This window comes from Oryx dammah, unplaced genomic scaffold (genome assembly GCF_014754425.2).
Source record: "Oryx dammah isolate SB20612 unplaced genomic scaffold, SCBI_Odam_1.1 HiC_scaffold_28, whole genome shotgun sequence".
Lineage (NCBI taxonomy): Eukaryota > Metazoa > Chordata > Mammalia > Artiodactyla > Bovidae > Oryx > Oryx dammah.
In genome coordinates, this window is record NW_024070212.1 from 107,548,104 (window position 1) to 107,564,567 (window position 16,464).

The window sequence follows — 16,464 nt, forward strand, 5'->3', positions numbered from 1 at the left end:
TGAGAACCTGTACTTGTCACGCCTCTATATTACCTGTCATGTTCTTTGTCCACGAGATGATATCTGGCTCTAAACGCCACCAGGTGAGCATAATACGCTGGTGCAGGTATAGAAACAGATCGTGTACAGCGCACGTAAGTGTGGCAGAGCTGGTAAGTTAGCAGCTGAAGTTCATCTGCAGTAAAGCAGTTATCATCCCACAAAACATGATAGTGTGAAGGTCGGCTGGTACCCTATAGGAGGCAATGGAATATTCTGCTGATTTCTAAACTTCTAAATAAATATTTACCACAGCTTTGTACATTAACAAAATACATCTTAGTTTAATAATCCAGTGGGGGGAAAAAAAAACAACATTTAGCTGATTCTGGGTATATATCCAAAAGAAGTAAAAACAGGGACTCGAACAGATCTTTGCACACCTGGGTTCAAAGCAGCTAGGAGGTAGACACAATTCAAGTATCCACTGATGGCTGAATGTATAATAAAGGGTAGTGTGTGTGTGCGTGTGTGTTTGTGTATATATAATGGAATACTATTCAGTCTGAAAAAGGAAGACAAATCTGCCACATACTGCAACATGGATGAAACCTGATGTTTCCAAGGCACAGTCCTTTATAGTTAAGTGATAAAGGACAACTTTTCTGTTTCTAAAGCTTATATTCTTAACATGCGCGTATGTATGCTCAGTCCTGTCCCACTCTTTGTGACCCCAATGACGTGCCAGACTCTTCTGTCCATGGGATTTTCCAGGCAAGAATACTGGAATGGGTTGCCATTTCCTTCTCCAGGGGAATCTTCCAGATCCAGGGATTGAACCGGCATCTTTTGTGTCTCCTGCACTGGTAGGCGAATTCTTTACCACTGTGCCACCTGGGAAGCCTTAAACTTTCATGATGTTATGCTAAAACCAGTCACAAAAGTACAAATATTGTACAATTCATTTATATGAGGTACCTGAAATAGTGAAATTCACAGGAGACAGAAAGTAGAATGGTGATCACCATGGGTTGGAGGGAGGTGGGAATGGGGAAAAGTGAAAGTTGCTCAGTCGTGTCTGACTCTTTGCGACCCCGTGGACCATATAGTCCATGGAATTCTCCAGTAGAATTCCACTATGGAGTGGGTAGCCTTTCTGTCCTCCAGGGGATTTTTCCAACCCAGGGATTGAAGCCAGGTCTCCCACATTGCAGGCGGATTCTTTACCAGCTGAGTCACCAGGGAAGTCCAAGAATACTGGAGTGGATAGCCTATCCCTTCCCCAGTGGATGTTGCTGACTCAGGAATCGAACCAGGGTGTCCTATATTGCAGGTGGATTCTTTACCAGGGAATTAGTATTTAATGAGAACAGAGTGTCTGGAAAGATGCAAAAGTTCCCAAGACAGAAGGTGGTATGGCTGGACAATAATGTGAATTACTTAATGCCACAGAACTATACACTTGAAAAATAGCTACAATGGTACATTGTATGTTATGTGTTTTTTAAAACCCAGAACATGTAACTGAGTACCTATATATTAGTTACTATGCTACAGACTGTGAATTGCAAAGAAAAACCAAGCAAACAAAGTCAAAAGTTTGTCCTCTCTTGGAAACATAATTCAGTAGAGGAGTAAAGGAAACAGAGCATCTACAATTATAGAACCACCAGTAAGTGGTTACAGTATTACTGGTACTTAGTCCTGTATAAGAATACCAAAGGAAGTAACTATGAGAGTGAGCCCTGAGGGTTCTTCACCAAGAGAGCAAAGAGGGATATTTGGCCTTTTGGGGGTGGGTGGGGTGAGCAGACACTAGAGAGAATGAATGGCCTTAACAAAACACAGGGCGCATAAAACTCCATGGCAGATTTAGGGAACAGTTAATCGACTAAGATGAAGAGAATATGGAGCCTACGGAGAAAAAAATGAAATTGAAATGAACATCTGGAATGAGACTGAATGATATGCTTAGGGATTTGAACTTTTATCTGTAGGCAGCAGGGAAAGCACTGCACAGCTTTGTTTAACAGGAAAGATTTTAGGTGTGATAAGACTGGGGGTTTATAAAGTATCAATAACGTCAGTAGTAATATGGAGGATGGGTTAGAAACAGAATCAGGATGGAGCAGAAAATAGAAAATCTGAAGAGATTGATTATTAGTGATTGAATCAAATTGATTTTGATGACGAGTAATCAAAAATCTCCCAACAAATAAAAGTCCAGGACCAGACAGTTTTCCTGGTGAATTTTACTAAACATTCAAGGAAGAATTAACACCAATCCTCCTCAACTTCCAAAAAATAAAAGAGGAGGAAACTCTTCTAAACTCATTTTACAGGGTTAGCTAGCATCACCCTTCTACCAAAACCAGACAAAGACGTCTCAAGAAAAGAATTACAAGTCAATATCCTTGATGAACACAGACACAAAAATCCTCAACAAAATATCAGCAAATCAAATTCAACAATACATTAAAAAAAAAACATTAAAAGGATCATAAACCATGACTGAAAGTGAAAGTCACTCAGTTGTGTTCAACTCTTTGCTACCCTATGGACTGTAGCCTGCCAGGCTCCAGCTCTGTCCATAGAATTCTCCAGGCAAGAATGGGTAGCTGTTCCCTTCTCCAGGGAATCTCCCCAGCACGGGGATTGAACCTAGGTCTCCCACATTGTGGGCAGATTTTTTACAGTCTGAGTCACCAGGGAAGCCCAGATTTATTCTAGGTTGTGAGGATGGGTCAATATCTGCAAATCAGTCAATGTGATTTGACCACATTAACAAATTTAAGGCTAAAAATCATATGATCATTTCAATAGAGGCAGAAAAAGCATTTGACACAATTCAACATCCATTTATAATGAAAACTCTCAACAATGTGGGTATGGAGGGGACATGCTGCCTTTTCTTCGTGGACATGCTTTGCAGCACGGGGGTCCTTAGTTCCCCAAGCAGGGATCAGATCTGTACCCACTGCAGAGGAAGCATGGAGTCTTAACCACTGGACTGCCAAGGAAGTCCCAAGACTTCTCTTTTTTTATTTCAGAGAAGTTTGAAATTATAATAAATCTGGGAAGACATGTAAAGAATGGTCTTTGGTCCCTGTGAAATATTCCTGGTTATTTGCTGACTAGAGTGAATTTTCAATTTGGTGTACCACCAAAATACTGGTCCCTAAAGTTTTTGGTTAAATACATTGGAGAAATAGTCCTGTCTTGAAAATTCATAATAACCACTTGCATGTGAATAGCATCCAAAAGTTCTAAAGTAAAAAAAAAAAAAAACAAAAAACAACCCTACCTGTTTAATCAGCATTTCTAAAATTTACATGAACAGAGAATCTTTTTCTCCCCGCTGTTATATTTATTAAGAAGTTACAGCAGTAGTGTTCGGATACATGGAGGGAAACATAAGGTTAAAATATGTACTCAAATGATACAGATTTTAGCTCAGAAGGTACTTTTAACTTTGTTTTGTTGACTGTTACCACCCACCATAAAAATGTACCATACTGATTGTAAAGGGGAGCAGATATAAGAACATATATAGATGAAGGGGACAATAATTTTAAAGCCCTAAGAGTGAAACCGGGGTTAGTGTATGTGGAACACATAAAGCTTTAAGATACACAGTTAGGTGCACCTTCCTGAAGTTTCTGTTTTAATCAACAGCAAGTAAACTATAGTTGAGGGCTACAGATGTCTCTCAGACATCATGGGAATGTGGATTCACTCTCTGTTGCTGAGCAGTTTGAGAAGCACTGATTTACAGCTTATGTGCTACCAAGTATAGCTAACAAATTGACAAAAAGATTTTCTGAAAATAAGACTTAAAAAGTTATGTAACTGAAACTTAAAGTTTGTAATTCTATAACTAAACTCTCTCACATGCTCAATATCTGCCAATAAATGACAAAGTTTTCTATGAAGTATTATTATCAAAAAGAAGATATCAAAGGAACAGTCAGGTTACATTAAATTGAAGACCCAGCTTCAGGAGATGACTTCTATTAAACTACTTATATTCTGGTATTTTCATAGAAATAAGTCCTTCTCAATGTGAAAAAGGGGATACGATTTAGTTACTGAGAGCTTCATCTAACTTCAGATGTAAACAATCTGAAGTGCGGAAAAGAATATTTTTTTCTCCTTTTTCTGAGATGCAGAAGAATGGAAGTTCCTGAATTCAATCACTTCACCCGAAGTCTGGGCTTACCTGTATCCCAGCATGACTACAGAGGTAAAAATCAAACTCATACGGGTGGGTAATGTCTGTGTCGACCGTTGTTCCAGCTGGGATATTGCCACTTCTTCCAACCTAGATTCATGTGGTCAAAATTTAAACAAACAGGTCAGAGGTAAAGAATGTATCTGAAAGCGCTTGTAAAAAGATATAAGTACACAGGCTGATCCCATGCTTCACTACTTCCAGCTTGAAATAGCATTAAGAGCAGACCTCATGGTAGTCCTAGTCCCTGTTCTTAAAAGTTGCTAAAAGTGAGAGCTGATCAACAAAGTTTTATTCATCTCCATGGATGCTTAGCTGGTAGTTGATCCCAATATGGGTTGAACACTTTAAAAAATTTTTAAAGAAGTGCTCCAATTTATAACATCCATGCCTGGCCGGTTCTCTGAATGTGTAATTCTTATGAAAATTAGCATTTTTCTCAGAGAACCCTATATTTTTAGAGTGAAAGAATGCTGACAACAACATAAGCTAGAGTCACCATTTGGTAGCTATTTATATGTCAGGATTTTACATACATTATTTTTAATTCTGATAATCCTGCAAGTTAAGCATTCCCATTTTGGGGCAAACTATGGCTCAGGAATATAAAATAACTTGCCCAGTAGCATACAGTAAAGGCCAGGACAGACAGCCAAACATGGAAATGACTACAAAGGCCCTATTTCTTTTATTTCATATTAGCAGGTTCAACATCTTATAAGGAAATAGACACTATGATTGTCTCTAAGTAATGCATGATGTGAACGAAACAGGTAGAAGTTCCTGATAATGAAAGGCTCCTAACAAAACAATTTAAAATGCATATATATACACTCACCTCTAGCTCCTTATCCCTAACACATTTAAAATCATTATAAGTCGAGGTTTATAAGGCTAACAAATCAGAAACTATCCTACTGACTCAGATATTCTTTCTGCCGTGAGAGGGAACACCACCAGACGTGGGCTTCAGTTACAGCCTTGCAGGGCAGCCAGCTAGCCTTCCCCAAGTCACAAAACAAAGAAAATAGTCCACAGTCTTACTAAATTATGCCTATTCTTAACACACAGATCTCCTTTTAACACATATATAAACAGTTTGACTATGTTTACAGGGGCAGCAGAATGCCTGGGCTCATATCACAGCACCACCGAGTCTCCAGTCATGAAATCTAGGACACAGTGCTTCCCTTGCTGTGCCTATTTCCTCATTTATAATGATCTCTCATCTATTATGATTAGGAGGTATTGAGAGCAAAGGTGAAAGAGAAGCAAATAAATGAAGGAAAGGCACAATTAAACACCAGTTATAAGAAATAGTTAAATCTAATTTAGATTTTCCTATTCCAACTTCTGAAGAAAGCTTTGGTTTCCTAGGTATAGAAATGTAGCTAGTAATTTGGGGCAACGGACTTTAACAACATGGAGGCCAGAATAAAACTACCATTACTGCTATGAGAGGCGTGGTAAAGGACAGTATTAAGAGCCCCTGGAGCCAGACTGCCTAATAAGCTTGCCTAATTTGAGTCCCAGCTCTGCCTAGCACTAGCTTTGTAACCCTGGGAGGTTATTTAACCTCCATGTGGCACAGATTCCTCCTGTAAAAAATGGGGATAATAATAATAATAATAATAAAATACCTCATAGTGTTGTTTGTGAGGACTAAATGAGTTAAACTTATAAAAAAGACCCAGAACAGTGCCTGTCATCATGCCCTCTTTCTCTATCACAAAACCATTACCATCATCCTACAACCAGTTAATTTCCACCGAGTGCTCAGCATGTGCTAAGCACCATTCTAAGTATATTAACATGTTTTAATTTAAAAAAATTCTTTCAAAAACCCAAAATAAGGCAAATATTAATGCTATCCAAACCTTGTTTAGAAAAAAAAATAGGCACAGAGATTTTAAGTTATTTGCTCAAAGTTATACAATGAGTGCCATCAAAGACCAGGTATCAAAATATATACCAAAGACAAGACACACTCTTCTCTTTCTCAGTCTTTTCTAATGATCCCCCTTCCCAAGAGGACACTAACCCTTGCAATCCTCAGATTTCTCTGCTCTAAGGTTCACAACATGGAGGCAGAGCACTGGAAATGAAAGTTAGCGTGCATGAATTTTCACTAATCACTCTAGAATGTTCTTCATTTGTAAAATTAATTTTTACAAGAGATTTTGAAACTAGGATGTAACTTTTTTCTTCTGAACATTGAAGGAAAATATGAATAAAAAGAATAATTTTAAAACTCTAAATTTCCTCACAACAACAAAAAAGTATAATGGGATTCTGAACATTTGGAGTGCTCCCAGAAATTCTAGGAGGTTAAAAAAAATTATCCTGTTTTGATGCCTCTATACTCATAATCAAGCTGTTTTGCTGTAACCTACTACCATATGTTAGAAATCCTGCTGTTGGCAGAGAGCCTTTGTTAAGTGCTCTATGAACCATATGATATAACCTTTGTTTGGGACAATAAGTGTTACAACAGATGCAAGATTACCCTTTCAGTTCTATCAGCACAAAACAGTCGAGTGTGGTGTCTCTTCTGAACTACAATGTAGGTTATTCCAGGTTGATAGTCTTTCTCCAAACTGATGCAGGCTTCTCGAATTGCTAGGAGTTCATAATATAATACCTAAAGAAGATCAAATGGGAAGATTTGATAGAGTCAGTTCTACACATACTTCAAAGTAAGATACTGATTTAGACTCAGTTTCTTAACTCATTAATTTATAGCTAACTCTACTTCTCTATTTTATCCTGACTACTACCAGAGCATGGTCTTAGTGATCAAGGTTTACACATCCACAATAAACACTTTAAAAGGGAAAATCTAAGGAAGGGTCAAAATTTGACTGTAGGAGCTCTCAACTTAATTAAGGCTTCTAACTTCAGAACTAGACACCACATTATAAATACAGTACCTGATATAACCATAGTATGGGAGAATCCCGGTCAACCAACCTGCCTGAACTGCCCCTCTGAAACACCATCCCGATAGAAGATGATACGAGTAGGCTTGAACCGAGTTGACTTATAAAACTGAATGAGAAGTTCTCGGACCATGGAGGCGAGGTCCTGGATGATCTCCTGTCGGGGTCTCTGAACTCTTACGGTAGCACAGTATCTGCTTGGGTGGGCATCCATACTACCTACAACCTAGGTTGGAAGAAGTAAAGAAAAAAATTAGAAATTAAGGTAATCAAAAGTGTATGAAGATGAATTTTACCACAAAAAATTGGAAAAAAAGTACCTAGATTTCATTTAAATGTGAATTTTACTATAACCTTAACAATCACTGTTCATTCTGAAAGTAATGAAAACAATTTCAGTGAAGAACAGAATAAAAGACCCAGTCTAGAGTCAAAAACTATTTTCCTCTAAGTAGGCTGCACTTTACATTTAACAATTTGATTCTAGTTTACAGGTGTTGCTGGTAAACCTAAATATTGGTAAAGATAGACAAAAAGATGTGTATAAAGAGAACAAGACAAAGAAGAAAAGTAAAAAAGAGGATCCATTCAAACACCTGTGCTTCCCTGATAGCTCAGCTGGTAAAGAACCCTTCTACAATGCAGGAGACCCAGGTTTCATCCCTGGATGAGGAAGATCCCCTGAAGAAGGAAATGGCAACCCACTCGAGTATTCTTGCCTAGAAAATTTCATGGACAGAGAAGTCTGGCAGGCTACAGTCCACGGGGTCTCCAAGAGTCAAACACGATTTAACAACTAAATCACAACCATTCAAACACCTGATTTCTCTTACAGTTTAGCAAACCACCCCAGAAGTCATGATTTTGGCATCCTCTTCTGGGGGCTTCCCTGATAGCTCAGTTGGTAAAGAATCCGCCTGCAATGCAGGAGACCCTGTTTTGATTCTCGGTCAGGAAGATCCCCTGAAGAAGGGTAGGCTAGCCACTCCAGCATTCTCGGGCTTCCCTGGTGGCTCAGCTGGTAAAGAATCCACCGGCAGTGTGGGAGACCTGGGTTCCATCCCTGGGTTGGGAAGATCCCCTGGAGAAGGGAATGGCTACCCACTCCAGTATTCTGGCCTGGAGAATTCCATGGACTGTATAGTCCATGGGGCTGCAAAGAGTCAGACATGACCAAGCGACTTCCACTTTCTTTCACTTTAAGAACTGTTATGCTTCCTAAATTTTAAAAGAATTTTTCCTGTTTTACTGCAACGCCCTAGATAAAAAGTCCTGACTCTATACTCAGTCTTATTGTGTTGTATTTATGCTTTGTATCTGGTCACTGGAGAAGTTAATATTGGTTTTGAGAGTAGCTATCTTAATTTTTTCTTTCTGTGTCTTAATATTGTTGTGTTTGCAGCCCATGCATTGCAATTAGTGAGTAGCCCCCACTTACTGCAACTAGAGAAAAGCCTTTGCAACCACGAAGACCCAGAACAGCCAAAAATGAAAATTAAGAAATAAATAAAGGTAGGCAAGAGATAGAAGAGGCAGATGTTAAGAGAGGCAGTATTAAAGAATTCAAGTGCAAAGTGTTAAACTGGACAAAGGTGAAGATATTTTATACTGAAAAAAAGCAATGCACCAAACTTGTATGTGATACATCTTTCTGTAACAATGACATGACTGAAATACATCAACTCTTTGAATTATAAAAAGTAACTGAAAATATGCAATTATGGAGAGCCAAACAGACAAATTTCTGTGTAGGACACAGAAGAGCTGAGTAATACAATTAATATACTTGATCTAATAGATATATATGGAACCTGTAGCCTCTGAACTAGAGAATAATCATTCTTTTAAAAAATCCAAAGAACATTTGAAAGTTGGCTCTGGATAGATCTATATAGAGATACATAATCTGTAAAACTTCACATATGTATTTTTAAAACTTTATATATATTTACAAAAGTTTATTTCAAAGAAAATGTCATTGAAATTCAGAAAGTTAAAATCAAAATGTTGATCTTCATGTAAACTAGAGATAAGATAAACCTGCCTGATACTCACAGCAGCAATAGAAGGCTTCTTCCCATCACCAGCTGGCGGATGAGTGACATCTGCTCCCAAAAAGATCACTGGTTGCTGGAACACAGAAGGTCTTAAACACATTTTTAACAAGAGTTAGATATATTTTTTCATTATGCTTGCATCTGTCTCACACTAGGGCAGCACAATTCAAGTTGTTGGTATAGAACAGAGAAGATCCTTTTCAGACAGTTTCTGCCTTAAGCAGCTGTGCTGATGGTTGTAAAGCGTAGTTGCTGCTAGCAGTCTTCATAACAGGCATAAAATGATAAAATTTCCTCATATTAACCCATCAATTTATATCAACCTTTCTTTAATCTACTTACATTTTAAGCCAGTGGAATCTTGAAAGGAGATAAAGAATCATTAAACCACACTGGAAGGGATTAAGGGAGTCTACTACTCCCCCGCCCATGAACAAAAGTGTAAAATTTGAGTAACATATATTTAATAGTCATAAAGTAGCTAGTGGTTCATTTTATTTTAAAATTGTATTCTTGAAAGTCAAATGACTATTTCTCTTAGTTCTTGGGCTTGATAAAATTCTATATTCATCTCATTTATGAATCTCATATATATTTAATAGGGATGGGAAATAGAAGCAATATGGAAAAACAGGAAAAAAAGAGCTTTTGTGTCAACAAGATATTTAAGATTTTAGAGCCCTAGTTGCTTCAACTATTAAAAGGAAACCTATTGTTTGATTCTCCAAATAACATTATGCCTCTTCCCCAGCACCCTATTTCTAGGTCATCATGTCTCATACATCCTAAGAACTTTTAGACATGACGGCAATGTAACAGTAACATCTGTTGTCCCACTGACCCCAGCAATTGATAGGACTTATTTAACTGATTTACTTAATTGACATGCCCCCTCTGGTGGCTCAGACGGTAAAGCGTCTGTCTACAATGTGGGAGACCTGGGATTGATTCCTGGGTCGGGAAGTTCCCTGGAGAAGGAAATGGCAACCGACTCCAGTACTCTTGCCTAGAAAATCCCATGGATGGAGGAGCCTGGTGTCCATGGGGTCGTAAAGAGTCGGACACGACTGATCGACTTCACTTTCACTTCCTCCCCTAATCCCTGGGCTTCCCTGGTGGCTCAGCTGGTAAAGAATCCACTTGCAATGCGGGAGGATCCCTGAGTTGGGAAGATCCCCTGGAGAAGAGAACGGCTACCCACTCCAGTACTCTGGCCTGGAGAATTCCATGGACTGTATAGTCCATGAGGTCGCAAAGAGTCGGACATGACTGGGCGACTTTCACTTCACTTCACTTCTCCCCTAACCCCACCATAAGTCCCTAAAGGAGGAAGAAAGGCTTCCCTCACTTTCTAGGTGAGTAGCCTCATGACACCAGCTTGAAGATGACTACTGGACTTCCCTGGTGGCGCAGTGGATAAGAATCCACCTGCCAATGCAGGGGACATGGGTTTGAAAATTCCACATGTTGCAGAGCAACTAAGCCCGTGTGCAACAACTACTGAGACTTCGCTCTAGAGCCTGGGAGCTGCAACTACGGGGCGCATGCGCTGCAGCTACTGAAGCCCGTGCACACAGAGCCTTTGCTCTGCAGCCAGAGAAGCCACTGCAGTGAGGAGCCCGAGCACCTCAGCAAAGAGTAGCCCCCATTCGACGCAGCTAGAGAAAGCCCGCCTAAAACCACCGAAGACCCAGCGCAGCCAAAAAAAAAAAACAAGGTGACAACCAACAATGAAAGGGTTTTACAAGCTGGATGCATCTGAAAAATAAAGTTTTCAGTACTTTCTAGTGAGAGCTGAGGAACTTTGCACACTAAATGAAAATGGGATTTTTCATAAAGCAGACTCTTAAATTTTGCCAATCAAAACTCTTTACTTTTTGCCAAAATTCCTACTTATTTCCTATGGCAGGAATCACCAAAGTTGTCTCTTACATAGGTCTTAGGTATGGCTGCTGCTGCTGCTGCTACTACAAAGTCACTTCAGTCGTGTCCGACTCTGTGCGACCCCATAGATGGCAGCCCACCAGGCTCCGGCGTTCCTGGGATTCTCCAGCCAAGAACACTGGAGTGGGTTGCCATTTCCTTCTCCAATGCATGAAAGTGAAAAGTGAAAGTGAAGTCGCTCAGTCGTGTCCGACTCTTAGCGACCCCATGGACTGCAGCCTACCAGGCTCCTCCGTCCATGGGATTTTCCAGGCAAGAGTACTGGAGTGGGGTGCCATTGCCTTCTCCTAGGTATGGCAATACATAGAAAAATTAAGGTATGAAAACTAATGGAAAAAAATGAATATCTTATTAGATGATTAGCTTATCTTACCTTTGATGAGGTACAAGAATATTATTGATCCCTCCAAGTTTAACATTTATCTTCAGGCACAGGTTTGAGAGAGTTTGAGGGGATGTTTTTATTACATTCTTGACTTGAACACATTGTGTAGCCATACCCAAAAGTGTATCTCCGACACGTTTCACCTCCGCTAGGAAACAAATACAAACATCTCTAGTTAAAAAGGTCAAATTTTACTGACCATTAAGCTGTTTTGTATGTTTCCCCCTGTGAAATATATCACTGTATTACAAGATACCCCAAATTACACCAATACTAAAACAATGTTATTAAAATTTATAGCATACTGTCTTTTTTTGGGCAATGCAGCATGGCTTGTGGAATTTTAGTTCCCCGACCAGGGACTGAACCTGGGCTTTTGGTAATGAGAGCCAACTAATCCTAACTACTGGACTGCCAGGGAATTCCCTATACTGCCTTATTTGATTATATAAATGTGTAGTGTCTTGAGGTCATTCAAGAGTGCAATTAGTAGTATAATTTCTATCTTAAATGTTTTAAACTGATGTCTAGCTAATTAAAATAAACTGGATCTTTCAAATTAACTGTTTCCAGGATTTCTGAAAACTCTGTTCTAAAATAGACAATTATAAAATATGAAAAATTATCCTAAAATATAAAGTATACTGCCTTGAAGATCAGCTTAGGTATTTAGTGATAATTTTTCCAGTTGTTTTCTTCATATATAAGAAAGTATATTTTTATCTTCATGAAAATACTATAACCACAACTGAAAAACCACAGAAAAAAATATCATACATAAACCCTTATTAGTATTTAATTGTACTTTCTTCCAGTAATATTCTCATCTGTATTACTTTAATGCAATTATAATCACAGTATACTTATAGCTTTCAACCCTATTCTCCAAAGTTTAATTTAGAAATATAGAGGTATTACAGTATAAAGGCTTTTATCCTGTCCCTTTCGTTATCCTGTTTCTTTTTCCTATCTAACCATTCACATGATGACATATTTTTGAACTGAATATAGGTTTCTATTATTTCATCAATAATATATCAAATAGATTTCTATTATTTCAAAGAACATTATGAATAACACCTTTGTATATTTACTTTTGTTTGGTTGTGTGACTATAGCTTCAGGATAAATTTCTATAGATAGAATTTTTATAGATACTGAAAAATCACCCTCCAAAAAGATTTATTAATTCATTTAACAAATATTTATCAAGTCATCTGATACATGCTAGCACTGTGTGAAGCTCTGGGGATAAAATGCTAACTCAAGAGAGACACTGTTTTTGCCCTCATAGAATTTATAGTCTAGTCACAGAAACAGGCATTAGTTAAATAATTTTAAATTTAACATCACAATTGTGAAACAACATAAAGGAGTGGTAACAAGGTGTTAAAAGACAATAAATGTTGGAGAATTTGACCTTGTCAGGGAGGTCAGGAAGGGATGTCTGAACTAAAAAAGAATGTGTGTTGGTGAAGGGTGGAAAAGAGTTATGAGAAGCAATACAGGTAGAAGGAAGAGGGTAATCAAAGAGTTCCTGTGGGGAAAAAAGCATAAAGCAAGAAGATGAATTCTGAAGAGGTAAGAAGTCATGGATTAGAACATGCAAACCCTTGGAAGATAATCTTAAATGTCAATTTTATCAATTGCATAATGAAAAACTACTGAAGTGGGGGTGATAGCTGCTGTTGCTGCTGCTGCTGCTGCTAAGTCGCTTCAGTCGTGTCTGACTCTGCGTGACCCCATAGGTGGCAGCCCGCTAGGCTCCCCCATCCCTGGGATTCTCCAGGCAAGAACACTGGAGTGGGTTGCCATTTCCTCCTCCAATGTGTGAAAGTGAAAAGTGAAAGTGAAGTCGCTCAGTTGTGTCCGACTCTTTGCGACCCCATGGACTGCAGCCTACCAGGCTCCTCCGTCCATGGGATTTTCCAGGCAAGAGTACTGGAGTGGGGTGCCATTGCCTTCTCCTGGGGGTGATAGGGAAGGTGGTAAAATCAGATCTGTACTTTAAATCCATCAGAGAAATGAGGTAACAAAGCGAACTGTCAGCCCGAAACAGGTGAATACAACGAATCACAGTCAAGATCAGCTTATTAGAAGCAGAAACTGATGAAGCCATTAACTGGAGGAACAATTAAACACTCAGTTCAGTTCAGTTGCTCAGTCGTGTCCAACTCTTTGCGACCCCATGAATCGCAGCACGCCAGGCCTCCCTGTCCATCACCAACTCCTGGAGTTCACTCAGACTCATGTCCATCAAGTCCGTGATGCCATCCAGCCATCTCATCCTCTGTTGTCCCCTTCTCCTTCTGCCCCCAATCCCTCCCAGCATCACAGTCTTTTCCAATGAGTCAACTCTTCGAATGAGGTGGCCAAAGTACTGGAGTTTCAGCTTTAGCATCATTCCTTCCAAAGAAATCCCAGGGCTGATCTCCTTCAGAATGGACTGGTTGGATCTCCTTGCAGTCCAAGGGACTCTCAAGAGTCTTCTCCAACACCACAGTTCAAAAGCATCAATTCTCCGGCACTCAGCCTTCTTCACAGTCCAACTCTCACGTCCATACATGACCAAAGGAAAAACCATAGCCTTGACTAGACGGACCTTAGTCGGCAAAGTAATGTCTCTGCTTTTGAATATGCTATCTAGGTTGGTCATAACTTTTCTTCCAAGGAGTAAGCGTCTTTTAATTTCATGGCTGCAGTCACCATCTGCAGTGATTTTGGAGCCAAAAAAAATAAAGTCTGACACTGTTTCCACTGTTTCCCCATCTATTTCCCATGAAGTGACGGGACCGGATGCCATGATCTTCGTTTTCTGAATGTTGAGCTTTAAGCCAACTTTTTCACTCTCCTCTTTCACTTTCATCAAGAGGCTTTTTAGCTCCTCTTCACTTTCTGCCATAAGGGTCATGTCATCTGTATATCTGAGGTTATTGATATTTCTCCCGGCAATCTTGATTCCAGCTTGTGTTTCTTCCCTGGTGGCTCAGATGGTAAAGCATCTGCCTGCAATGCGGGAGACCTGGGTTCGATCCCTGGGTTGGGAAGATCTCCTGGAGAAGGAAATGGCAACCCACTCCAGTACTCTTGCCTGGAGAATCCCATGGATGGAGGAACCTGGTAGGCTACAGTCTAATTAAACACTAGCTCCTGGGAATTCTATGGCAGCCCAGCGGTTAGGACTCCCAAGCTCTCATTGCCAAGGACCAGGGTTCAGTTCCTGGTCAGGTCGGGGAACCAAGATTCCACAAGCTGCGCAGCGCGGCCAAGAACAAACAAAACAAAACAAAACACACACATACAAAACCACACACACTGACTCCTTCCTCTGTCTCAAGAAGAAAACCCAAGCAATCCAAATAAAAATGAGCAAAGGACTTGAATAGACATTTTTCCAAAGAAGATCTACAATTGGTCAACAAAGACAGGAAAAGATATTCCACATCACTAATCATTAAAGAATGCAAATCAAAACCATGATGAGATACTACCCCATACCCAATAGGATGTCTAAAATAAATGACAAATACTGGCAGGAATGTGGAGAAACTGAAATCTTGCCCATTGCTGATAGGAATGTAAAATGGTGCAGATTCCGTGAAAAACAGCAAGGCAGTTGCTCAAGAAACTAAAACAGAGTTACTATATAATCCAACAATTTCACTTCTGGGAATACATCCAAAAGAAGGGAAAGGAAGGACTGGAACAGAGAGCTGTATGCTCATGTTCAAAGCAGCATTATGGTGGAAGTAATCCAAGTGCTCACTGATAGACGAGTAGATAAAGTGTGGATATACATGCAATGGAATATCATTCAGCTTTAAAAAGGAAGAAAATTCTGATATGTACTCTAGCATGGATTAACCTAAGGGACACTATACTATATGAAACAAACAGTCACAAAAGGACAAATACTATTATGATCCATTTATACGTGGTAACTAGAATAGTCAAATTCATACAATCAGAAAGTAGAATACAGGTTTCTAGGAGTTGGGAAAGAGAGATGGGGAGTTAGTGCTGAGTTTCAATTAGGGATGATGAGAAAGCTCTGGAGATGGATGGTGGTGATGGCTGTACAACATGAATGTACTTGATGTCACTGAACTGCATACTTGTTAAAATGGGAAATTTTATGTTTTATATATATTTTACCACAAAAAAGGGGAATAAAATTCTTATACACACTACAACATAGATAAACCTCCAGGACATTACCCTAAGTGAAACAAGCCAAGAACAAAGGGATAAGTATTGTACGACTCCATTTACACAAGTTATTAGAATAGGTAAATTCATTGAGTCAGAAGGTAGAATAGAAGCTACCAGGGGTTGGTGGGTAGGGCAATGGGGAGTTATTATTTAACAGGTACAGAATTCTGTTTGAGATGATGAAAAAGTTCTGGAAATGAAGAGTAGTGATAGTTTCACAGTGCTGTGAATATACGCCACTGAACCATGTACTCTAAGATAGTTAAAATGGTAAATTTTATGTTATGTATATTTTACCATGCATACACACCAAAACTTGTTAAAAAATAGTTAATTCAAGAAGATCCTATGAAAACAGTATATCAGAAAGAATGAAAACTACAATCAAAATTTGACACCAGGGCCTTTCTTGGTGGTCCAATGATTCCAGTGCAGGGGGCACCGGTTCCATCCCTGGTAAGGGAACTAAGTGCCCACATGCTGCACAGCAGGGCCAAAAACAAAACTGACACCAAGCAACTGATTGATAGAAGGCATCACCTATACCAACATGAGACAAATGTAGAGATTCCAGGGTTCTGGCCAAAGAGGGAGGGCTACAGTGGAGGCTGAAATACCGGTATCAGCACTCAAGAAACAAATATTAAACTTAAAGTGGAAAATCGATGAGCTTTTCTATGAGAAAAACAAATAGGATGAAGGCTATGAAGGTGCTGA

At 39.3% G+C, this 16,464-nt stretch overlaps 1 protein-coding gene across 5 annotated transcripts in view; it reads right to left on the reverse strand.

The window, feature by feature from the left end:
* Positions 1–16,464, reverse strand: part of AGO3 (argonaute RISC catalytic component 3) — a 127,940-nt gene that overhangs the window by 13,493 nt on the left and 97,983 nt on the right. For all 5 annotated transcript variants that reach the window (XM_040231610.1, XM_040231609.1, XM_040231611.1 and 2 more), the window contains 6 exons: positions 11,524–11,683; positions 9,205–9,295; positions 7,181–7,375; positions 6,717–6,851; positions 4,199–4,300; positions 34–233 (listed from right to left, as the gene is read on the reverse strand). In XM_040231610.1, the coding sequence (XP_040087544.1) occupies positions 34–233; positions 4,199–4,300; positions 6,717–6,851; positions 7,181–7,375; positions 9,205–9,295; positions 11,524–11,683 (883 nt within the window). The remainder of the gene's footprint in view (positions 1–33; positions 234–4,198; positions 4,301–6,716; positions 6,852–7,180; positions 7,376–9,204; positions 9,296–11,523; positions 11,684–16,464) is intronic.